Here is a 25,266-nt window from a genome sequence, read left to right as displayed (position 1 = left end):
TGAAGGATCCTCAGCTACTCCAGAGGAGTATGGAAGTTCTCCTTTATACGTTCTGGAGGAGCTCATCTCCATTCCGTAGTAATTAGCAGGTTTCTAATGTTGTTATTGGGTTTGGTTCATCAGGCAGCAATTAATGGCTGCCCAGAGAGGTCAGATAAACACCAACACCGGTGGGGCAGTTGTGAAATTCCCCAAATCCTGCCTGACTCATGAGCTTTGCTGACGGATCTCCTTATCTCATTAACCTCCATCCATAATTACAGTTACCCCTGCTCATCCCCACAGCTCATTCTCCCCCATATTTCCCCACTTCTTTTGGTATTTCAAGGGGCACAGGACCTTGATGGTCCTTGGGGGTGGCTGACCTCCCTTTACTGCATCACCAGGAGCACCTGCTGCACCCTTTGTTTCCCATTCTTGTTCTTCTCTCATCCCCAGGATATCCCAGGAGCAACTTTTGCTTCTCACAGGGAGGATCCATCCCTCTCCCCATCTCTGTGCCAGACTCCACCTTTCCAACATTCAGTGACTATGGACATATAGAAGAGAATTTGGGAGCCAAGCTCCACTGCTGGCAGCACCACTTGGAGGCTCCAGCCTGGATCAATTACTTGAAAAGTCATCGAGATGTGATTCCTCCAAAACCACCTCTGGAACCACATCCCCATGGGAAGAACCTCCTCTTTGACCCTTACATGACTTTAGGAGGAGCTGGACTTTACCTGGCAGGATTCTCTTCCTCCCAAAGGAGCTGGATGAAGCCAGGCTGAGAATCCATCACATAGAGGTTCTGTGGTCAGGGCTGTGCAATCCTGGCTCCATTTGGAAAATGCCTCATAAATTCCCTAAATTAGGGGTTTGTAGCTGGAGGTTATTAAAACAGCTGGAATATCTCAAGGTGGACAAGACTGTGGATGCTCAACGAGACTTTTCTCACCTGGAAACACAGTGTTTTCTAGGAAAACATCTGAGAAACCCACTTTTTCCCTACTAAAATCCCCTACCTCACCTTACACTGGGAAAAGCCAAACTGGTATCTCAGATCTTCCTTCTGTGCTAATTTTTTTAATTAAATTTTACCCATTATCTACATTTCCTGAAGAAATTCAACCAGATTTCCATCTGATTTCCCCCTTTTTATAAACCTATATGAAAATCTGACTTGGACTGAGAATTCTGTCTCCTGCAGGAATTAATTACAGTGAACATTAAAAAATTGTGGGATTACCAGTATTTTAAAAGCAGGGGAGAGGGAAGGGAATTCCCGAAGGAGACTGGAAAGGTTGGAGCCAGGTGGGGTCTGACTCTTCTCCTGGGTGATGAATGACAGAATAAGAGGAAATGGCCTCAAATCGTGCCAGGTTTAGGTTGGAAATTGGGGGAAATTCCTTCCTGGAAAGGGTTTTCCAGCCCTGGCACAGCTGCCCAGGGCAGGGGTGGAGTCCTCATCCCTGGAAGTGTCCAAGAAATGTGTGGATGTGGCACTTGGGGTCATGGTCCATGGTGGCCTTGGCAGTGCCAAGGAAATCATTGGACTTGATGATCCCAATCTGAATGATTCTGTGATTCAGAAGGGCTGGGGCTGGTTCCAGTGTGATTCCCCTCTCCACCCCTCCTCTTCCCACTTTGGAAGTGCCTTATCCCAGAGCTGCACTGGGCAACACTCCAGGTAATCCCCATGGATCATGGAAGGAAGTGGTGTGACCCCAGAGAGTGAGCAGCCACAGCTCCCTGTGGAACATTGTGGTAAGTGTCCATCCCAAAATCCTGCCCTGTGCAGCAGCTGAAGTGAACCAGGCATGAATTCTGAGCTTTCTGTAGAGCTGGAGCCCAGAGCTCGAGCAAGGAGAGCAGCCATCCCGCCCCACGTGCAGTAATCCAGAGTGTAGGCAGCTGTTGTGATCAGAGCTGACACCGGATCAGCCTTCGCAGCACATCCCAACCACACCTGGACCTGTCAAGCTGGCTCCAGAAACAGGGATGCATCCCAAGAGATGTCCACGCATCCTGTGGACAAAGGGGGAGCTTCCTGTCGTTCCTTCCTCTTTCTGACATAGCTGGAACAAAGGGATCACAGGTTCATCCATCATCCTTCCCAGGGAGATGGATTTTCATGGGATCAGGGTGTTACAACCACAGGGTCAGCCTGGCTCCTTGTCTTGGGATTTTAAGGATAAGTTTACATTGCCCTCCAAAACTTGATCCATCCTGGGTCCCGTGTGCATCTGTTGGAGCAGGGACTGAGGGCCCCTGTGCTGTTCTGCCCAACCAAAGCAGTCCCTGCAGCAGGTGGGAAAGGTGGGGAGGTTCCTCCCATCGGGAAAAGTCTCTGAGACATGACATGAGTGTGACTTTTTGTGGACAATGAGGGAACCAGAAGAGCACCAGGATGGACATGTTGGAAACACCCAGAAGTTTAGAGACAGACCCAAACTGGAGCTTTTTGAGCATAACTGGGGCAGGAACCTGCCAAACTCCATCATCCTCATCCATCTCTGTCCACCTTCAACTCAAACCCTAAATGGGACTAATAAATCCCAGTTCTCAGGCTGATGCTCAAGGAAACACCTCAACATTCCCACAGGATCATCTAAATCAGCTCAAAATAAGATCATTGAATGGTCTGGGTTGGGAGGGACCTAAAGCTCATCCAGTTGCTGCCATGGGCAGGGACACCTTCCACTATCCCAGTCTGCTCCAAGCCCTCTCCAACCTGGCCTTGGACACTTCCAGGAATTGAGCATCCCCTGGGAAATCCATTCCAGGGCCTCACCACCCTCTCTGGGAGGAATTTCTTCCCAATATTGCATCTATCCCTGCCCTCTGGAAGTGGGAAACCATTCCCTCTTGTCTTTTCTCTCCAGACTCTTGTCCCCAGTCCCTCTCCAGCTCTCCTGGAACCCTTTAGGCACTGGAGGATACTCCAGGGTCTCCCTTCCACCAGACCAGGTCACTCCAAGCCCCATCCAAAGTGTTCTTGAGCACTTCCAGAGACGAGTCAGCCATAAACTCTTTAGAAAATAGAAATAAAAAGAACTAAAAGAAAAATGGAGAAAAAAAGAACTACAGAAAACACAAAACCTAAAATTATTAAAACCATGAGGGTGTCTCAGAAAACCAGATCCTAAATATATATTAAGGATCTTTGCAAGCTCCACTGGCAGAACAGAGTGAATAAACAAGGATATCCATGCACTTCTGATGATTTAAGAAGTACTGCCAGAGCTGTATAGTAGCACATGAAGAAATACAGTATTTAAATTTAATAACTTCCCCAATGAAGGAGATAAATGAGCACAAGAGAGATCTTGATCTCCAGCTGCTGAAGTTCTTGCATAATTAGGGCCCTCAGTCACTTGGAACTGGGGCTGGGATGACACAGACACACTTATAAAAATGCCTGTAGCCCACAGACTTTCCTTTTCTCCCCCTCTCCTTCCCTGGAATAACCACAACCTCTGCCTGTGGTCAGTGAAGGCAGCAAGGACTTGGAGAAGAAAAAAGAAAGCAGAGAAATGTCAAAAACCTTTTGCTTTTTGCAGAAAAGAGGTGAAACATTGGTACTCTTCCAATGTTTATCATATTTTAAGCCTGAAGTTTCCCAGTGCAAGAATATATATATTGTCCTAATGATACAGATAGTCCAAAGTGGATCCCACGTTCATCATTTTGGGAACAGGGAGACCAGATGGAGTTTCCCTCACACAGACCTAGGGCTGGGTGAGTCTGGAAGTTGCTATTAAACCACAGGAAAAAAATCCCTCAATCAGGGAATTTTTGGAATTCCATGAATTCTCAACACTTTGTGGTAAATAGTGAAGTTCTGTGGTGAGAAAACTGTAACTGGAGGGGGTCTGGGAATGCTCTAAATGGGAGGGATTTGTCCTATGCAGACAGGAAGAGCTCAGGTGGTTAGGAATTATTTTGGTGGGGGATATCTTCTTTTGCCATTGTTGAACAGCTGTGTTTTATGGAAGCACTCAGTTGGAATTGGCAGGATCCAGGGAGAGAAGGGAAGGAGCAGTGCTGGATGCTCCAGACAGGGCAGGTAAGGAGGAACAGGACCCATCACTGGGCTACTCCATCAGGAGCTGCTCCAAAACACGAATGGAAGGAAGCAGGGGATCACGGAATTCCAGAGCAGGAGGAATGACTCTGCTACCGTAGAAGAGGGATTTTATTTGGAGGTGAAGGAGGACACAAGTAGATGAAGTGGAGACCGAGATCTTTGGGGCAGCACAGAATAACCTGGTAGAGGTTGGAATCAAGTCCAAGATCCAATGAGAGCAAGGGAAGCAAAGGAGATCAGTGTGGGAAGGGCTGAAAAGCCCTCAAAGACCAGGAAGAGCTTCCCCAGAGCCAGAAACGTCCGTGCAGGGAATGGCCAAAATCTTTCCCTGTGCTCAGCAAAGGCAGGAAGGGAAATGTCAAAAACGTGGTAATTTTTGCAGAAAAAAAAAAGATTAAATGCCCTTGTGATAACTTCAGACTGGAATTTTGACTTTGTGAAGGCCAGAGGGAGATTCCAGGGTGGATTCCACCCAGAGTGGGGAGGGAGGTCACCAGCTCCAGGGTCGGACAGTCTCGGTGTTGTGTCCTTTAGGGAGGGAATCTCTGGTGAGGCTCATTTAGGGACCAACAACCCAAAATCTGACTTTAATTTGTGATCCCGTTAACAAGGGACTGATGGCACTTTTAATCACTTTTAATAAATGTTTTGTTATTTGGGGTTGACAGGAGGGTAAGCAAGACAATAAAGTCCTCAGTAACGCCCTTGATATTAAATCATCCATTCAGAAAAATAACAATATAATTATGACATCAGTTAATCTCCTCTCACCCTGACAATAATGTGAAAGTTTATTAATTAAATTGAATAGGATTTGTGAATACGTTGAAGTAATTTTTCTATTGCTGTTATTATTAACAATGGTGGCGAGTGGATAAAGGACAAGCTCATTAAATTTTTTGTTTAATTGGCTAATGCCAAATATCAACCTCTCATCCCTGAGATCTCTAACAGGCTGAGCATGCCCTGGTGCCTCCACAGGCAGCTGATGCCCTTGGGCTGGGGCGGGAGGTGCTGGAACAAGGCAGAGATAAAATCTCCAAAGAGTTTCAGAAGGAGGAGGTGGAGGAGGAAAGTACGACCTGCAGAGAAAAAAAAAATTAAAATAAGGAAAAAAGAAAAAGAGGAGGAGGAGGAAATTGGGTTGAACTCCAGGTTAAAAACATGGGGAGACATGAGATTTCTTTCTCTATGTGCACATGTTTCTCAGCAGAAAAATGTCAATGGACATGGCAGTCATGATATAAATTTATTTTCATTTCTATTAGGGCAGGATTTTGATGAGGATCTCCAGGTGACCCAACATTCAGAGGTCTCAGGAATGGCCTCTCCAGGCGTTTGAAACCTCAGGAACCTCTTCACTTGGTCCCCAAGGTAAAGAAGAGTCCGAGAGTGTTCGGCAGCTTCAAAAGGTGCTGTGTGAGTTGAGGATGATTTTAATCACATCCGTTCCCACCGGAAGTTGAAGCAGCTGGAGTTAATTCTGGCACATGTTCCAAATCCGGTAAACAAGGTGATTACCAGCAAAGTGGCTCCGGTGCTGCCAGGTGTTCCCTGGGTAACATCAGCAGCAGGAGGGTGACTACACCCAGCTCCACCTGGGCTGGACTCCAAGCTCATAATGAGCCCAATCAATTGCAATCGATTGAGTCAATCCCTCTATTGATGGATCCGAATGGCTGCGGTTGCCTCTGCAGCAGCAGAAAGAGCAGCCACAGGACAACGAGGCAGGTGCAGAAAAGGTAAAGCTGCACAAAAAGCACCAAAACCATCATAGTTCCAGAGGAAATCTGCCTGGGGAGGGAAAGACCTGAGAGTGGGGTGGGGAAAGCCAGTTTTAGAGCTTCAACAGGTACAGAATCCTGGAATATCTAGAGTTCTGGAAGGGACAGACAGGGATCATCAAGTCCAAATCCTGGCCTTGGTCAGGAGAATCCCAACAATTCCACCATGGGCTTGAGAGTGTTGCTCAACACTGGGAGGATGTGGAGCTGCTGGAGTAAGTCCAGAAGAGGCCATGGAGATGCTCCAAAGGCTGGAGCCCCTCTGGATCCAGAGGGAGAGCTGAGGGTGTTCACCTGGAGAGAAGAAGGGAAAGGAGACCTTGGAGCCCCTTCCAGGGCCTCAAGGGGCTCCAGGAGACCTGTAGAGAGACTGGGGACAAGGCCTGGAGTGCCAAGACAAGGGGGAATGGCTTCCCACATCCAGAGGGCTGCGATAGATGGGATATTGAGAAGAAATTCCTCCCTGTGAGGGCAGTGAGGCCCTGGAATGGATTTCCCAGAGGATACCCCATGGAAAGCAATCCAGGTGAAGGGCTTGACTCCTTGTCTGCCAGCCCAGCCTTTACTCCAAGGGGTCACAAACACCTGCAGAGCTCCTCTAAAACTGGGAGAACTCATTCAACAAGAAGTTTTGTGGGGGAGGAGGGAGGGAGGCAGCTCCAAGGCTCCCCAGGGCCAGCAGGAGGTCCTTGTCCAAGGCTGACACACAGACCAGTTCCCATTTCAGCTGATTCTGACCCCAAATCAAATCCTGAATAGATCAGACTCAGCAGAGAGACCCACCACAAACATGGGCACAACCCACCTCTTCTCCTGTCACCTTCCTCCTGATTGTCAGCCTGGAAAGGTGGTGCGTTTGTACACAACCTGAAATTCCTGTCTCAGCCTGACCCATAACTTATGGGAAAGTCAATTTGTCATTGTCATAGAGGACAGGGACAGGTTCTGGTGTCAGACCAGCACCTGGAGGTCACTGGCAGGTTCCGTTGTCAGAGCAGGATGTGGAGGACAGGAACAGATTCAGGTATGTCAGAAGATCTGAAGGACAATGAGAGCCTCAAATGTTTCACAGCAGGACCTGGAGGACAGTGGCAGGTTCAGGTGTGTGAGAGGGGGCTGGAGGTCACTGACAGGTTCAGGTGTGTTACAGCAGCACCTGGAGGACAGTGGCAGGCTCAGGTGTCACAGCAGCACCTGGAGGTCACCAGCAGATTCAGCTGTGTCAGAGAACTTTGCCTTGCACAGGCTCCAAACCTTCCAGTGACATTTTGTGACATTTTATTGCTTTGTCTGTCCCCCCAGACCAGCTGAGTCCCCAGGCCATGGGAGAGGTAGAATTGACTCAACCCATGCTCCAACAGAATTGCTCATATAATATGGATTTTGGGGTCACACCTGTAAACCCTATGGAATATCATTCCACTTCAAGGACAGAACTAGGGAGTGTGGAAGAAGGACGAAGCTCAGGAAGCACCACCATTGCAATTGAAATGGGCAGGAGGAGGAAGAGGAGGAATGGTCTCTGTCAGCAGCAGGTGCAGGTGATGCAGTTGCCGTAAGTTGTGCAAGTCTGGCTCTACCTGTCCCAGCTGGAGCTGAGGCTGCCCTGGATAGAACAGGGCCGGGAGAGAGCGGGAGGCACCACATTCCCAGGCAGCTCATCCAGGTCATGGGGCTGGGTGGCAGCAGCTGTTTTGTTCAGAGGAGCAGGGTCAGCATCCAGCAGAGGCCAAGTCCAGCAGGAAAAGTGCTCAGATGTCAGCTCAACCTGTCCAAGCAAAGCTGGGGTGAATATTAAATAGATTAAAGGCCCAAATTTTTCTGCACAGACACAGATGATGCTCTGGGACACAGATTCCTCTGGATCACGGCACAAGTCACCCCTGGAGCCTGGCAGTGGATTCACTCACAAGGAACCCAAGGCAGGGTCCAAAGAGCAGGAAAGGAGGTGATGGAGTATTCAGGATTAAACATCAGGAGCCTAGCGTGGAAAGCAAAGGGAAGAGCTTCCCTTAGGTAAATTTCTTTAGAAGTTGCACAGCTCTAGGTACCTTTGTCAATGTATTTGCCCACAGGAGTTTTAAACCTCCTCCCAAGCCCAGATACTTCGTAGATGTCACTGCTTCCATGAGCTGCTGATTTTGGTCTCTCCTGAGGAGGTCAGAGGGTTTTCTAGTGTGCATTTGAGATGGTTTTTTAGACCAGTTGAGTTGGAGGTGACAGAACTGAGGATGTTGCTGCTTAAAGTGAAGAGAGGAGACCAAAGGATGCTGATCCCAAATTTTAACCTCCTTTCACAGAATCCCAGAATAATGAGGTTGGAAGAGACCTCTAAGATCATCAAGTCCAACCTATGCCCTAACACCACAACTAGACTATAGCACCAAGTGCCATGTCCAGTCTTTTTTTAAACGCATCCAGAGATGGTGATTCCACCACCTCCCTGGGAAGACAATTCCAGTACTTTATTATTCTTTCAGTGAGATTTTTTTCCTAATGTCCAACCTAAACCTTCTCTGATGTAGCTTGAGACTGTGTCCTCTTGTTCTGCCAGTGCTGCTTGGTGAAAGAGACCAACCCCCACCTGTCTACAACCTCCCTTCAGGAAGCTGTAGAGAGCAATAAGGTCACCCCTGAGCCTCCTCCTCTCCAGGCTGAACAACCCCAGTTCCTTCAAACATTCCTCACAGGGCTTGTGTTCCCAGCCCCTCACCAGCCTCGTTGCCTCCTCTGGACGTGCTCAAGCATCTCAACGTCCTTCCTGAACTGAGGGCCCAGAACTGGACACAGCACTCGAGGTGTGCCCTCACCAGCGCTGAGAACAGGGGAAGAATGAGCTCCCTGCTCCTGCTGGCCACACAATTCCTAATGCAGGCCAGGAGCCACTGGCTTCCTGGCCACCAAGGCACACTGCTGGCTCATGTTCAACCAGCTGCCAGCCAGCACCCCCTGGTCCCTTTCTGCCTGAACACTGTCCAGCCACACTGTCCCCAGCTTGTAACGTTGTAGGGGATTTTTGTGGCCAAAATGTAGAACTTAGACTTATTAAACTTCATGCTGTTGGACTCTGCCCATCCATCCAACCAATCTAAGTCTCCCTGCAGAGCCCTCCTTCCGTCCAATAGATCAACACATGCTCCCAGCTCATTATCATCTGCAGATTTACTAATGAAGGACTCGATGCCCTCCTCTCTGCTCCCTAACTCCTTCCCCTGAGCATCCCATCCTCAAGATCCCAAAGGACTCCAGCTGCTCAGGAGAAGTGTTCCAGGTAAACCCCACTCTGGAGGATGCAGAGGGTGGTTTCCTCCCAGGTGACAAACCAGTGCTTTTCACAAAAGCAAGTATTTCCTGCTCCCCAGCAATCCTAAACTGGGGGAGTCTTCTCCATGTTTGCACAATGACCCACCCAGTGGAAAAAAACATGGTGGCTCCCAAGGGCCTCCCATCATAAACATACTAGTGACAATTAAAAACTCATTACAGCCCTAATTACAGCAAATAAAATCCCACTTGGGTTAACTTCCCAAGGAGCTCATAAAACCGATTCAGTTTCTTCCTATGTTCTAATGCAAAAGATCCTGCACAGCCTGTGCCCTGACCCCAGTGGAGCAATGACTTTTCCATGCCCTCCAACCCCAACCTGGCTGCACCCTCCTTTCAGGGAGTTCTGGAGAGTGAGAAGGTCCTCCCCTCATTTTCTCCAGGCTGAGCCTCCTCAGCTCCCTCAACTGCTCCTCAGGAGTTCTCCAGACCCTTTTCCTTGTGCTCCAGCCCTTCCCCAGCTCTGTTCCTGTCTCTGGACATACTCCGGCCCCTCAGTGTCTTTTGTAGCATTCCTGGATGGAATCCATCAGTTCTCACAGTGCCCCACAGGGCAGGCAAAGGGGATCCCAACCCTTTCATCCCAGCGCGATGCACTACAGCAATTTCCTTCAGCTCCCTTTTTCATGAGTGCAGCAGATGGGAATGATAAACGCCAGCACCTCTTGGCTCCTCTCCGGGAAAAACTCAGGGAACTCAGAAAAATCCTGTGGTTTTTGGCAGGATGATATCAGCACCTTTGACTTCCTGCACTTCAAGAGGCTGGAGATCTGTGTCCTCTCTGCCATCTTCCCAAGGGTGTCCCCAGGACATTCCTGGGCTTTGAACCACCTGGGTCCATACCTGTCCCCTGGACTCTTCCCTGGGATGAGGAAGAAGGAGATGATTTCAGACTCTTCCCTGGGATAAGAAAGAGAGCCATGACTTTTTGGTCATGGTTTGGTCCCAACCTATGAATTTTGGAATCAGAAATGTTATTTTTTACTCAAACAGGAGGAAAAGGCACATTGCAGCCTGGTGTAAACATCATTCAGAAGTCAGGAGGGTGAACTGGAAGGAAATTTGGGGGTAAATAAGAAAAACAGCAGGAAAATAACACTGGTTCAAATGGAAACAATAATTTCTTCCTTATTTTGTTCATTTAGATGACAAGGACTTGACAATATTGATCTCCATTTCCATATTTTATCTGTGCCAGATCAGTCATAGAGTCATGGAATGGCTGAAGTAGGAAAGGACCATTAATCCCATGTGGTCCCACCCCCTATAACACACACACTGCAGAGAAGTCAGAACTGATTCACCTCTCGCTCCTCCCAGAGCTACAGAAAAAACCAGTCAAGCGTTAATCAAATTAATTTGGATGCAATGGGATGTAATTTGGAGAGGGCTAATGACTAAGCTGGCTGGGCAACCTGGAGCTCTGATGGCAGGTTCTGGGCTCTGGCGGATTCTTTCATGCTGTTGGTATTTTTTTTTCTTTGTGAGTAATTGTCCACTCAAGAGTTGTCAGAACTTCCCACCACTCACAGCCAAGGAGCTGGTGTAAGAGCCCAGCCAGACAGGCAGAGGGTGCTGCTCAACCTTGTGCCAGTCCTGGGGAGGATTTATCCTCCTCACCCTGACTCCAACCACCCACTGGAGACTTCTCCAAGGCAGGAGGTGGAATGAGATGGTCACAGAATGTGGGAAGGGATCCTAAAGCCCATGCAGTTCCACCTCCTGCCATGTGTGGCAGGGTGGTAGAAATGCTGCAGTGTGGCAGGGTGGTAGAAATGCTGCAGTGTGGCAGGGTGGTAGAAATGCTGCAACCTTCTTCAAGGCGTCTCCTTCAGCAGCCACTCGGAGTAAGGCCACGAGAACAGCCATTTCAAGTCCATGCACACACACATAGCTCAGCAGAGGAAGGACAGGAAGGATCTTTGCATGATGTATTCCAGAGAAGTTTTATTGCATCCACCACACCAAAGGGATCAGAGACAAAAGACCAAACCATGTGGTCTGCACGACTTGAGTGTAGGGTCAGTGACCAATGACCTGAGGGCACAGGGACAGGCAAAGGGCAGGGCAAAAGGCAGCAGCCTGAGGGGCAATGAGGAATGAACAATTGGGGTGGGCAGTGGCAACTGGCCAGTGGGGGAGGCAATCTAATGTGGATTGGCAGCAGTGCCACACAGGGCCGTGGGCTGAGTCCTCTCTGTCAGCCTAGTGGGGAAAACTCTATGGTGTATTCTTCCAAGGCAAGGCCCTGGAGATTTCCCTGAGGGAGACGATTCAGAGCATTCCATAATGGGCAGGGACACCTTCCACTAGACCAGGTTGCTCCAAGCTTCTGCCCACCTCCAGCCAGCCCAAACCCTAAGTGGGAATAATGAATCCTAGCTCTCAGGGTGATGCTGAAGAAAACACCTTGACATTCCCACAAGATAATCTAAATCAGCTCAAAATAGGATCATGGAAGGGTTTGAGTTGGACAGGATCTTAAAGCTCATGTCATTCCACCCTCTGCTCTGGGAAGGAACATCTTCCGTTATCCCACGTTGATCCAAGCCCCATCCAGCCTGGCCTTGGACACTTCCAGGGATGGGCCAGTCTCATGGAAGTCCATTCTGGTGCCTCACCACTCTCACAGGGAGGAATTTTTTTCCCAACATCCCATCTAACTCTCCTCTTTTCTAGTTTGAAGCCATCACCTCTTGTCCCATCACTCCCTTTCCAAGTCCCTCTCCAGTTCTCCTTGAGCCTCGTGGAAGGCACTCAAAGGTCTCCTTTTCCTACTCTGCAGGTGAACACCCAGATCTCCCAGCCTTGTCCCAGAAGATCTCCAGCCCTCAGAGCAGCTCCGTGGACTCCTCTGGACTCACTCCAGCAGATCCACATCCTCCTTGTACTGGGCCCCAGGGCTGGAGCAGCTCTGCAGGTGGGATCTTGCCTGAGCAGAGCAGAACACCCCCTCCCCTGCTGCTCATGTTGGGGGCTCAGCCCAGGCTCAGGCATCTCTGGGCTGGGGCAGGTCCAGCTCTCACCCACCCGCACCCTCAGGTCCTCCTCTCAGGCCTGCTCTCAGTTCTTTCTCTGTTCAGTCTGTATTTGTCCTGCAACCACCCTGACCCAGGGCAAACCCATGTTTGTCCTCCACTGGGGAGCATCAAGTGATGAGACAACACAAAAATATCTTCATCTCTCTGCAGTTTATTGGTACTGAAGGACCCTGGGACCAGGGCACTGGCAGGAAGCAGCTGATTCACACGACAGAGGGGTGCAACAGAGCCACACACACCAGGCAGGAAGGAGAGGAGGGAAAAGGATCCATAAAACATTAAAGCTGCCAAATTACTCCTTATGGGGAAGGTGGACAACTCCAGAGACCTGCTTCTCACTCCTAAATCTGATTATGGGACATCACCTCCTTCCTTCTGTTCATGTGGGCTCCTGACACAGCTGGAGCAGGATGAGGGGACCCATGAGGGGTGCGGGGCAAACACAGGACTTAAAAAGCAACAGGAAAGAGCAGTTTTCCAAAGGCTCCTCCTCAGCTGGTGCAGCAGCGCTGGGGAGCTCTGCAGTGCTGAGGACCCACGAGGGAGATGTTTTACCCCAGTGGGACTCAGTGAGGGCCAGGCTAGGCCAGAGGGATGTGTCTTGTTTTCAATCTCACTTTGGGGAGATTTCCCCCAGAAACAGTTTCTTTCCTCCTGAATACCGATGGGGATGGAAGGGGGCTGTGCTGCTGGTGGGAGGAAGAGGAAGGTGCTGCTTTCCCTGGGAGGACGGAGAGGAGGGCTCAGTATTTGACCCCAGAGGATTTGACTGTTGTGGTGGTGACGCATCTCCGCACAGAGGAGGAGCCACCCCCAGCCATGAAGTTGCCACCTGCAGTGCTGCACATCCTCCCGCTCCCAGAGGAGAAGCCACCACTGAGGATCCCTCCTCCCATACCACAGCTGCTGCTAATGATGTTCCCACCACCGACTGTGCACACTCCTCCACCCAGGCCATTGCTGGCTCCAAAGCTGGCTCCAGATCTGCCTCCGCATACAGTGGTTCTGCCCACCACAGCTGGAAGAGAGGGAGAGGCTCATTGAACATGAGGCAACATCCTGGGAATCTTCACAAAACCAAAGATAAAGGTAATTGGGCAGAGAAAACAATGAGCAAATACTTACAGACATTCACATTGGAGGGGTTCTCTAAGCAGAGCCTGTGTAGGGAGAGGAACCAGTTGTAAATCTATATACAGTCAGAAGCAAAACTCTTCCCCAAATATTCCTTTTATATCATGTTTCATGTAAGACCAATCAAGCCCCCTGAGAAGTATTCCCCGTGGGAATCATGTTTCTGTTTTGGGCTTCAAAATTTGGAGGAAAAAAGGAAAGTAATCAAATTTTAAATGTTAAATGTGTTGCGAGGAATGATTAAAGATTAATCTGACCCATGGGGCTCAGAAGCCTGGCCCAGCCAATGGTGGGAGGTCTCACCTGTTCTCCTCCCCCTCCAGCAGCTTCCTGTACATGGCAATCTCAACGTCCAGTGCAATCTTGATGTTCAGCAGCTCCTGGTACTCCTTCAGCAGGCGAGCCAGTTCCTCCTTGTCCTTGCTCAGGGCACATTCCAGCTCTTCCAGCTTCCTCCTGGCATCCTTGACGGCCATCTCCCCCCTCTCCTCGGCCTCAGCGATGGCTGCCTGCAGCTGCTGGTTCTGTGGAGAAGAAAGTAAATTTCCTAATTTCCTCCGCCCACCATCTACTGGAGCATCCTCATGGCACAAACTGGAGGGAAAACAGAAAGAATCCGTGAGACACTGGCCAACCCCCACCTGCTTCTTCACATTCTCAATCTCAGCCCGCAGCCTCTGGACATTCCTGGACAACTCCTGGATCTCAATCTTGGTGTTGCGGAGGCTGTCCCCATGCCGGCCGGCCGTGCTCTGGAGCTCTTCATACTGTAGGCGTGGGGACAAAGGCACCCATCAGGAACACAACTGATAAAAACTCAGGTGGTTTTCATGCTCCAGGTGCCTCAACCCCTTCCCAACTCACCCGGCTCTGGTACCAGGCCTCAGCCTCAGCCCGGCTGTTCTGGGCAATCTGCTCGTACTGGCGCCGAACCTCCTCGATGATGCTGTCCAGGTCCAGGTGCCGGTTGTTGTCCATGGACACCACCACGGACAGGTCCCGGCTGATTGTCTGCATCTGAGACAGCTCCTGCAACCAAGACATGAGTCAGAGGCACCATCTCTCGAGAGGAGAGAAGAGCAGTAGCTCCAGGCAACCTCTCCAGATCAAACCCACAAAGACGCCCAGTCCAACCTCAGTGTCTTTGGCCACCACACCCACATTAAAACTTCACTGAAGGGAAGGGAGAGCGCCTACCTCCTCGTAGATGCACCTCAGGAAGTTGATTTCGTCTGTCAGAGCTCCCACCTTGGCTTCCAGCTCGACTTTGGTCATGTAGGCACAGTCCACATCCTAAAGGAAAGATCTCAGAATTGGACCACGGCTTCCTTTCATCACACAAGAACTGTTGGCTCTTCCTGTTGGGATCTGCCCGTCTTGGAGCTGAGTCCTTCTCATGTCTTTGCCTCTTGTCCCCCCTCACCCTATCCCTGCTGGTGTCTCCCAGACTCACCTTCTTCAGCACCACAAACTCGTTCTCGGCAGCCGTGCGACGGTTGATCTCCTCCTCATACCTGTGGCAGGGGCAGGACAAGGTGAGGCTCTGAGACCCCATGTCACTCCACCCGCGGGGTTTCTGCATCAGCTGTGCTCTCCCGGCTGGTCCCTCCCTGTCTGTCCCCACACTCACTTGGTTTTGAACTCCTCCACGTACTGCCTCATGTTCTGCAGCTCCGATTCCAGCTGGCCCCGCTGCCCCAGCAGAGACTCCAGTCTCCTCCGCAGGTTCTGGATGTAATTCTCAAAGATCACATCCAGGTTCTTCCTCGGCCCTGTTGGTCCTTGCTGCTGGAGCAGCTCCCACTTGGTGGAGAGCACCTTGTTCTGCTGCTCCAGGAATCGGACCTACAGCCAAGAAAGGGTGTGTGAGACATTCACCAGAGAGACATCCCACTGCTTAAACCTCCTGGGAGCCTTGGAAAGCCATGGATCATTCCCCATTGCTTCCAAGGGGAAAATTCCTCCCTTTTTCTCCTCTTTTTTCCCCATTATCCTTAAATTCCTATGCTACTATGCTTTTCTTTTTTTTTTTTTTTTTTTTTTTTTAGGAGGAAGCTATTGAATTACTTCCATTCTAATTTTACGAATTATTTCCATTCCAATACCAGTTGGGATTTTTTTACATTAATTTTCAGGATCATCTGATCCTTTTTGACCTACCAGTGAATGAAATCCCATTGGTGCCCATATTCAAGAGCATTCCTCTTTCAGACACTGAAATTATTCCATATCCACATCATATATTTAAAAGACATGGACCACACTTATAACCAGCATTCTCCCTGTTCAGATAGTTTAAACGGAGCTCATCTGCACTTATAGTGAAAAAAGAAATGTTTGAGATTTTTTTAAAATGTAATTCCTAAATTTTAATTTCCTTTTGAAAAAATTATCCCAGAGAAAGGACAACTTAAAGAAACACTTTGGTCACTGAATATATTCCCATCCCTTTGGCCTGTCTGCACTGGAGTGAAAACCAATGTGAATCCACCAAACCTGGAGAAAGTTGTTAAGTTGCTCTGTGGATGCTAAATTTTGACACTTCCTCAGGAGGAAACCAGATGGAACCCAATGGAAACAATCACAGCCCAACACTGAGCTGAGAAGGACAATATTTCCTTCTCCAGAGCACAAGGAATTTCTGCAGTTTTCCCATTCCCAAGCAAATACAAGTCCAACCTCTCACCTTGTCAATGAAGGAGGCAAACTGGTTGTTCAGAGTCTTGATCTGCTCCTTCTCCTGGCACTTCACTTGCTGGATCTGAGGGTCAATGTCAACGTGGACTGGCCGCAGGAGGGTTGGGTCCACCTGCACTGGCTGGATGCCTCCAGGGAACCCGGGACCACCTCTGATGGGGCCACCAAAGCAGCCCATTCCTCCACCAATGACACCTCCTCCAATGCCACCAAATCCTCCTGGAAATCCTCCACCAAAGCCACCAATTCTACATCCGTAGCCACTGCCATAAGAGCTGCCCATGGAAATCCTTGTGCTGCCCCCCAGGTTGTGGAGGCTCCGGCTGCTGAATCCTCCACAGTGTCCACCGCCACCTCCAATCCCCCTGGATGTGGAGAATGAGCTGTAGCTGATCCTGCTCCGGCTGCCGCCTCCAAAGCCACCACCAACAGCAGAGCAGGAGCTGAACCCCCTTTTGCTCCCAACTCCGAAGCTCCTGCAGACAGACTGACGAGACATGACTGCTTCTCCTCAAAAGAGCTGAAACTGGGGAAGATGAGGAGATCCACAAAGCTGGGCTGGTGCTGAGGACAGAGAGAAGCGCTCAGAGTCTTCTCTGGCTTCACAGCTCCAGGCATTCCCTTTTATCTGCTCCTGGAGGTGGGCTGGGACAACTTGGGCGTGAAGAGGAAACAAATTTACTGTCTTCATCAGCTTGGTGCGGTTAACAGTTTTTTGCCAAATTGGTGACTCCACCCAGAAATCCGCTTCGCCTTGCAGAAGGAAAAGGAGAAGCACTGAGGCAGGTCTCTGTGAGTAAGTGGACTCCCATATCTTTATGTCATCTGGAAAAATATATTTTACAGTGATGTTGTCATGTTTTTCCCTCCTCCCACTTCCCTGCCTGCTCCTAACCACTCCACAGGTTGTCTGACTCCAGATTTTTTTGCCTGACACTCCACACCAGGCAAGGATTTTGGTGAAACCCAGACAGAATGAGGCTTTCACAATTCCCCCAAGCACACACCACATCTCCTTGTTAAGCAGAAAATTCCTAGTGGCTTTCCAAGTGGAAAAATGCTGCATCATTAGCATTTAACAGGAGTCAGCATTTCTGCTTTATCCAGAAAGGAGCTACTCAGTTCCTTCCTAAGAGCATCAGGTGGGATTTTCTCTCCAAAATGTGTCCCACAAAGTCTGAGACAGCCAGGTCCTGGGATTCTGAGCACCAGAGCAAGAGAACAAGGATGTCTAACTCTTTGCTTGTGTTTTTCCAATGACCACAGGGCTTGTCAAGCCACAGAGGACAGAAAGGACACTCCAGGCAGTAGATGCTGTAAGGATGACTGACAATAATGTTTAATTTCATGCACCAGCTCCCCTGCAATGGATTTGGACATCTTCGGACTCATGTGAAAGACATCTTGCAGGTACCTTCTGAGCTGCACTAATCAAATAAATATTTTAGTCACATTAATTAATTTTTTTTTTTTTTTTTTAAAAACCACCAACATTTCCTTCTTTCTTATTTCCGGAAATCATGAATAAAAATCAAGGGAAATATATATTTTAAAACACTTCCGCAGTCAAAAAATACCCAGTTTTTAAGCTTCCAATTGCATGTGTTGTGTTTTCATGGTCACACCAGAGAGATTTGGGAAGGTAAATGTGGTTTGAAAGCATTCCTAGGAATCAGCTGGTGACCACAGACACAGCAAACACTTTAGAAAACCAGCCAGGGAAAACACTTCCAAAAGCCACTGGAGGAATCGGAAACATGAATGTCATTGACTGTCACTGGGATGAGGCTTCTGGAGCCATAGACTGTGTGGAATGGGAGGAAGGAGACGACGTTACTCTTGACGGGGGTTCAAATGTTGGCCAAGATTATCCCACCCCTAGAGACTCAACAGTTGGCAACAGTTATTCAGCAACTGAATAGCTGGCCAAAAATTATCCCTCCATTAAGGAACTGAACAGTTGGCCAAGGATTGTCCCACCCTTGAGGGACACAAGTCATGGTTGGCCCAAGGTTACCCAGGTGTGTGTTCCTGCAGCTGGAGAAAGGACAGCACCCCCAAAGCACAGAGGGGAAGCCCTCCTTTCCAAAAGCAGCTGCAATCAAGATGGGCTGGTTTCTCCATGGTCATCTCCCAGATGGAGATTTAACTTCTCCACACCATCCTGCAGCCCAGCACACTTGTTTGTGACGAGCAGCCCAGGCCAGCTGCAGAGTGGCTCAGGTTTAGGTGGGGAAAACAGGTTGTTCCTTCTCCTGGCCTCCCTCCCAGCTGCCAAACCCATGGTATGAAGGGACCAGGACTTCACTGGAATATCCCATGAGGAAGTTCCACAACGAGGAGGAAGATCTGCAAAGTCAGCCAGATGCCTGGGTGCTGACCACACTCAACTCCTGCAGATAAGACGCCCAGATTGAGTCACTCTGACGTCTTCAGACGAGATGTGCAGATTATTCCAAACCTGGATTCACCTGAGTCTCCTCCAGGTAAAACTCAACAGGCAGCTGGGCTCCAGCCATGCCCTCAGATCTCTTGTGCAAGGAGCTGTGCACAGCAGAATCATCAACACCAGGGAAAATGTGAACTCGGCAGAAAACATGGATCGAGACTGAGCCGCGCTCCAGCTTTGCATCTGACCCAGCCAAGAGCGCGGAGGAGGTGTCGCAATGACTCTTCACAGCAGCGCTACAACGCCATGTAAAGCTCGTTGTAAAGTTTAGAAGAAACTGGCTCTTAAAATTATACACCGAAACAGGTGATTAAGCACCAAAACAGGTGACTCTTGCCCCAAGGCAAACCTCAAAGTGCTTCTGGCACAACACCAGCTACACACAGGCATTGCCTACTCAGCATCTTTATTTGGGCCAAACCCAGTCACAATCCCAGCTCCAGCACCCTTTGAAGTGGGGAGAATCCCCTTTTCCAAGAGCCCACTGCCTTTCCTGGACCTCTTCCTCAGTCTGCAGCTTCCTGTCCCACTGTAGGAACATCAGCAACTCCCAGAGGCTGTTGTGGGATTCCTGAACCACCACTGACAGTGTTTTCTGCCTCTGATCTCTCCAGGTGGTGGAGGAGCCACAGATCAAACACTCCAGACTCCCCTCCCAAATCCCCACCTTGAGCTCCTCCAAATCTCTCTCTCTTGCTCTTGGAGCAAGGATGAGCCACTGGGGAATTAATTGGCTTCTCAGGGAGAGGATGGAACCTGAGCTCATGGATGTGTATGAATCACACCTTCGCAGCCCATCGTGTTCCCACGGCTGGTCAGGGATGGTACACGGCTCTCCAGTGCTCCCCCTGCTCTCTGGGTGCTGAGCTGTGCATCCCACCTGGCTGTACACAGCCCAGGTGTGCACCAGAGACAGGTGCTTGACCAACATCCTGATCCATTGTTATCCATGTTCACCAGCTCTTCCACCCAAGGGGCTCCTGCCCTGCTACTCCCTCATCACAGCCCAAAGACCGTTCAGAAGCAGACACCTTAGATGACACTTATCCAGTGCTGGCTCCCACCTGCTGCTGCTGATTCTCATCATCCATCAGCCCCTCTGGGTCTCTACAGGTCTGGCAACAAGGCACTGGTAATGTTCCTGCCTAAATCCCAGGACACAGATTTCTGCAGACCCTTTGCAGAGCTTCCAAAATTCAAGAGGGGTTGAGAAAGTCTCTTTCCTAGAGCTTCAGGAATTGGAGTGTTGCCACATCTGAAGAGATGTGATGTGGGCACTGGGGCACTGAGGCACCGAGTGCCTCTGTGTGCCTAAAACTGAGCCCAAAAAACTGGGACAGGGCAGCTTGTATTAGCTCAATGACTCGGAAGATACTGGAACCCTTTGTGCTGGAGATTTCCAGACCCAACAATTGCAGAAATCTGCTGTGGGAGTAACTCTACAGGATTCCAGGGATGAACTGGATCATTCACTATTATCAGGAGATGCTTAAAAATTGAGCAGGCTCGTGTATTCCTCAGTTTGGTCTTGTGCTGGCTCAGTTAGTGAGCATTGTGCGAACTGAGCATCCAGCACGAACCACCTGGACTTGTGCCCTCGGGTGAGAGTCGGTCATCACTTGAGCTGTGATGGCTGCCCTGGTCCACCCCCAGCTGTTCACCTCCATCAAAGCACAGCTACAACACACTGAGCAAAGAATGACCCCCAGCCTCATAACAAGCTGCTACCCCAAAGCATGAACCGCCCTGCCCAGAGTGGCCCCCGAAACATCGACACAACAACATCGTGAATGTTCTCTGCAATTTATTGGGAATGGCAACATCCCAAGGAAGGAGGGCAGGATACACACACAGAGGACGGGAGGTGGGGACACAGAGGAGAGGAGGAAAGAGGAGTTTTATACACATTTGCCACAAGAAATGTACAACACAGCAAGGAAGGCAGAGCAGCCCCTCCTGCCAGGCAGCTCCCGGTGCCGGGACACCCACGGCATCCCCACCAAACCGCCGGGTGGGACCAGAATCTGGGACAAGTTGGGTGGGAGGGACACAGTTCGTCCCATTGCAAGACACCAGAGCTGGGCTTCAGGAGGCTGGGCTGCTGTCAGAAGAGAGAGGAGGTGCTTCTTTCCTTGTCAACCTTCGGGACTCAGAATCTCACTCCCGAAGATTTGACCGAGGTGGTGGTGACGCATCTCCGCACGGAGGAGGATCCCCCGCCAGAGCCGCACATCCTTCCGCTTCCAGAGGAGAAGCCGCCAGCGTACATTCCTCCCCCCATCCCACAGCTGCCACCCATGCTGCCTCCTCCAAAGCTGCTGCCTCCTCCGCACATGCCGCCTCCTCCCATTCCTCCTCCCATGCCGCTGCCGCCTCCGAATCCTCCTCCCATTCCACAGCTGCCGCCTCCGAATCCTCCTCCCATGCCGCTGCCTCCGAATCCTCCTCCCATGCCGCTGCCTCCGAATCCTCCTCCCATGCCGCTGCCTCCGAATCCGCCTCCCATGCCTCCTCTGCCTCCAGAGACAGTCGTCCTGCCCACCACAGCTGGAAGAGAAGCAGAGGTTACTCACCTGTTGCCCAAAAGAACAAGTTCTACCACTTCTGAAGGACCCCAGGGCAGATACTTACAGACATTGACGTTGGACATGCTATCGTTGCACAGCCTGTGAAGAAAATTGGACAAATTATTCTTCTGGGAAGTGCATAGCTCTTCAGCTGAGAATTTCCCCTTTTTGCACAATTTTATATTTCTCAATTTTTATTTAAAAATTAGCAACCTATTCAATTTTTTTCAGAATTTTCTAATTATTCTTTAAAGAAGTGAGCAACCCATACCGTTCATATTCTTTTGAGATGGAAAACCCACTTAAGTATGTTTATGCTTAATATAATTAATATGTACTTGGGAATTAGAGCGTGAATAACACAAAATCAGTATTTAGTATGGATTCAAAGGTTTTACCCACACATATTATAATCTGTTAAGAATTCAGTCAAATAGATGCCAATTAAGTACCTGTTCTCCTCCCCCTCCAGCAGCTTCCTGTACATGGCAATCTCAACGTCCAGTGCAATTTTGGTGTTCAGCAGCTCCTGGTACTCCTTCAGCAGGCGAGCCAGCTCCTCCTTGTCCTTCTGCAGGGCACATTCCAGCTCTTCCAGCTTCCTCCTGGCATCCTTGACGGCCATCTCCCCCCTCTCCTCGGCCTCAGCGATGGCTGCCTGCAGCTGCTGGTTCTAAAGAAGAGAAAACCAGTGTGTGAGATCCCTTCTGCCCACCCTCTACTGGAGCATTCCTGTGGCACAAACTGGAGGGAAAACAGGCAGAAATAATCCATCTCCTCCAAAGGGCAGCAATTTTCCTCATTGCTTTCCTTCTCACCACCCAGCCCCATCCTGACCCAGCAGATAGCTGTTACTCAATGAGGTGCTGATGGTCCTTTACCTGCTTCTTCACATTCTCGATCTCAGCCCGCAGCCTCTGGACATTCCTGGACAACTCCTGGATCTCAATCTTGGTGTTGCGGAGGCTGTCCCCGTGTTTCCCAGCAGTGTTCTGGAGTTCTTCGTACTGTAGGCATGGACAAAACACCCATCAGGGACACATCTGACCAAAAACTCAGGTGGTTCAAACAGCGGGGACTGTCCCAAGAACCTTGACCCCTTCCCAACTCACCCGGCTCTGGTACCAGGCCTCGGCCTCAGCCCGGCTGCTCTGGGCAATCTGCTCGTACTGGCGCCGAACCTCCTCGATGATGCTGTCCAGGTCCAGGTGCCGGTTGTTGTCCATGGACACCACCACGGACAGGTCCCGGCTGATCGTCTGCATCTGAGACAGCTCCTGCAACCAAGACATGAGTCAGAGGCACCATCTCCCGAGAGGAGAGAAGAGCAGTAGCTCCAGGCAACCTCTCCAGATCAAACCCACAAAGACGCCCAGTCCAACCTCAGTGTCTTTGGCCACCACACCCTCATTAAAACTTCACCGAGGGGAAGGGAGAGCGCCTACCTCCTCGTAGATGCACCTCAGGAAGTTGATTTCGTCTGTCAGAGCTCCCACCTTGGCTTCCAGCTCGACTTTGGTCATGTAGGCACAGTCCACATCCTAAAGGAAAGATCTCAGAATTGGACCACGGCTTCCTTTCATCACACAAGAACTGTTGGCTCTTCCCGTTGGGATCTGCCCATCTTGGAGCTGAGTCCTTCTCATGTCTTTGCCTCTTGTCCCCCCTCACCCTATCCCTGCTGGTGTCTCCCAGACTCACCTTCTTCAGCACCACAAACTCGTTCTCGGCAGCCGTGCGACGGTTGATCTCCTCCTCATACCTGTGGCAGGGGCAGGACAAGGTGAGGCTCTGAGACCCCATGTCCCTCCACCCGCGGGGTTTCTGCATCAGCTCTGCTCTCCCGGCTGGTCCCTGTCTGTCTGTCCCCACACTCACTTGGTTTTGAACTCCTCCACGTACTGCCTCATGTTCTGCAGCTCCGATTCCAGCTGGCCCCGCTGGCCCAGCAGAGACTCCAGTCTCCTCCGCAGGTTCTGGATGTAATTCTCAAAGATCACATCCAGGTTCTTCCTCGGCCCTGTTGGTCCTTGCTGCTGGAGCAGCTCCCACTTGGTGGAGAGCACCTTGTTCTGCTGCTCCAGGAATCGGACCTACAGCCAAGAAAGGGTGTGTGAGACATTCACCAGAGAGACATCCCAGTCCTGGGAGATTTGGGAGCCCAGGGAATCATTTCCCATCTATGTCTCATTCAGGTATTCAAGCTCCTGAGTTGCATGAGAAGTATTACTTAATTAATTTCTTATTAGACAATTAAGTTATGAGTCATTCTGAACTTCTCCGTTGGGGACAAAGCGGTGTTCCCAGTAGAAAACATCATCCCAATCTTCATTACCATCAGGTTTGGACTTTGCCATCATCTTTCCCGCACTGACGTCAAGAAAGATGTAATTTTTATTCCTTAAGTGTCCATGCATTCTCTTTGGAGGGATTCTCTATTTCTTTGGCTTTTATTTGAAATTAAATAATCCAAGAGTATTGGAAAGGGGTTTAATGCCCTGCAGTTTCTAGAATCCAGCTTTGAGAAGAAAATTTCATCAAAAAGCAAATCACAGCAATGAAAACTCTTAGGATAATTAAATTTACAATTATGACTTTGCCCTGAATCACCCAAAATTAGGCTGCAGAAGTGCCTTGGCAAGACAATCCCCAGAATACCCTGCAGATGTTCACTTTAATCTTCCACTAGCATAAAACCTCCTCTATTGTTCAGTGTTACCTGTTAAGTAAACCTAACTAAGTACAATTTGATGCTGAGGCATTGGTCTTACAACTCCAACAATTGTTGGTAGGTGAAAAAATTCGCAATCCATATCCCAAGGAATTTGTTTGACATTCCATCCCCAAAAAAACCCCATCCTAAGCTCTCACCTTGTCGATGAAGGAGGCAAACTGGTTGTTCAGGGTCTTGATCTGCTCCTTCTCCTGGTTTTTGACTTGCTGGATCTGGGGGTCAATCTCAACGTGGACCGGACGCAGGAGGCTGGGGTCAACTTGCACCGGTTGGATGCCTCCAGGGAAGCCTGGGCCACCAAAGCCACCCATTCCACCCATTCCCCCACTGCTCATTCCACCACCAAAGCCACCCATTCCTGCCCCACCACCCATTCCACCACCAAAGCCACCCATTCCCATTCCTCCAACACCCATTCCACCACCACCCATCCCTCCACAGCTCATTCCTCCACCAAAGCCACCCATCCTGCCACCGTATCCACCACCACCATAACATCCGCCCATGGCAATCCTTCTGCTGCCCCCCATGCTGTGGAGGCTCCGGCTACTGAACCCCCCACAGTGTCCTCCTCCACCTCCTCCCCGGGATGAGGAGTATGAGCTGTAGCTGATCTTGCTCCGGCCACCACCGCCTCCAAATCCACCACCAACAGCAGAGCAGGAGCTGAATCCCTTTCTCCCCCCGACTCCAAAGCTCCTGCAGACAGACTGACGAGACATGGCTGTTTTTTTCCAAGTGGAATCAAAATCCAGAAGAGCAGAAACACCAACGGAGTTGATGAGGGCAGAAAGAAGTCTGCAGAGTCTTCTCTGGCTCCAGCAGCTTCGGGCATTCCCTTTTATCTGCTGCTGGAGGTGGGCTGGGACAGATTGGGCGTGAAGGTGGAAAGCAATTTAATATTTTCATCAGCACAGGGTTGTTGACAGATTCTCCATGAGCTTTGCCATATTTGGGGCTGCCCAGAAACACGCCCTGTAATCTAGAGGTGAATAAAACAAGAGCATCGAGACACGTCTCCATGACTAAGTGGACTCTCGTATCTTTATGACATCTTGGAAGTCAATTTTATTCATAATCCCCTTTTATGCAGCCCTTCATTGGCTATCTAGCTCTCATTAGTGGCTCCCAATAATTCTAGATAGAGATCTCCCTATCAAAGCTCCACAGAAAGGCTAAGTTTTGATGAAATTCCATCTATAATATGTCTTTCACAATTCCTTACACACACCCTTAATCCCATTTTTATATGTTAAATTGCGTTTGTGTTTCAGGAGATGTTTCCCAATCCTGAATGGGAATTCACTACACCAAAATTTGAGAAGACTCAGCATATTCTTCTGCTAGAGAGGAAAAAAAATCTCCTCGGAGCATGTGGTGTCACTACAATGGGAGTGTCTTCTGCCTGCAGACTAAATTCCCTCCACTTGCAACTCCGCAAATCTGGGACAACCAGCTGGAGCTTTG

The 25,266-nt window shown here is 49.8% G+C and overlaps 2 protein-coding genes across 2 annotated transcripts; both read right to left on the bottom strand.

The window, feature by feature from the left end:
• Positions 1–12,353: 12,353 nt before the first annotated feature.
• On the bottom strand, positions 12,354–16,658 carry LOC100229354 (keratin, type II cytoskeletal 6C). The gene is made up of 9 exons (XM_030259253.4): positions 16,039–16,658; positions 14,983–15,197; positions 14,806–14,866; positions 14,550–14,645; positions 14,217–14,381; positions 13,994–14,119; positions 13,656–13,876; positions 13,344–13,378; positions 12,354–13,236 (listed from the first exon to the last, which is right to left on the bottom strand). The coding sequence occupies exons 1-9, from the start codon at positions 16,546–16,548 to the stop codon at positions 12,962–12,964; spliced, it is 1,704 nt and encodes a 567-aa protein (XP_030115113.1). The 5' UTR covers positions 16,549–16,658; the 3' UTR covers positions 12,354–12,961.
• A 3,627-nt stretch (positions 16,659–20,285) lies between these two features.
• On the bottom strand, positions 20,286–24,536 carry LOC115491354 (keratin, type II cytoskeletal cochleal). The gene is made up of 9 exons (XM_002191763.6): positions 23,937–24,536; positions 22,944–23,158; positions 22,767–22,827; positions 22,511–22,606; positions 22,178–22,342; positions 21,947–22,072; positions 21,518–21,738; positions 21,130–21,164; positions 20,286–21,045 (listed from the first exon to the last, which is right to left on the bottom strand). The coding sequence occupies exons 1-9, from the start codon at positions 24,519–24,521 to the stop codon at positions 20,648–20,650; spliced, it is 1,902 nt and encodes a 633-aa protein (XP_002191799.6). The 5' UTR covers positions 24,522–24,536; the 3' UTR covers positions 20,286–20,647.
• Positions 24,537–25,266: the final 730 nt, after the last annotated feature.

The sequence above is a fragment of the Taeniopygia guttata genome, chromosome 29, assembly GCF_048771995.1.
Source record: "Taeniopygia guttata chromosome 29, bTaeGut7.mat, whole genome shotgun sequence".
NCBI lineage: Eukaryota > Metazoa > Chordata > Aves > Passeriformes > Estrildidae > Taeniopygia > Taeniopygia guttata.
The sequence above is the reverse complement of the archived record's forward strand: the minus strand, read 5'-3'. Positions and strand labels throughout refer to the sequence as shown.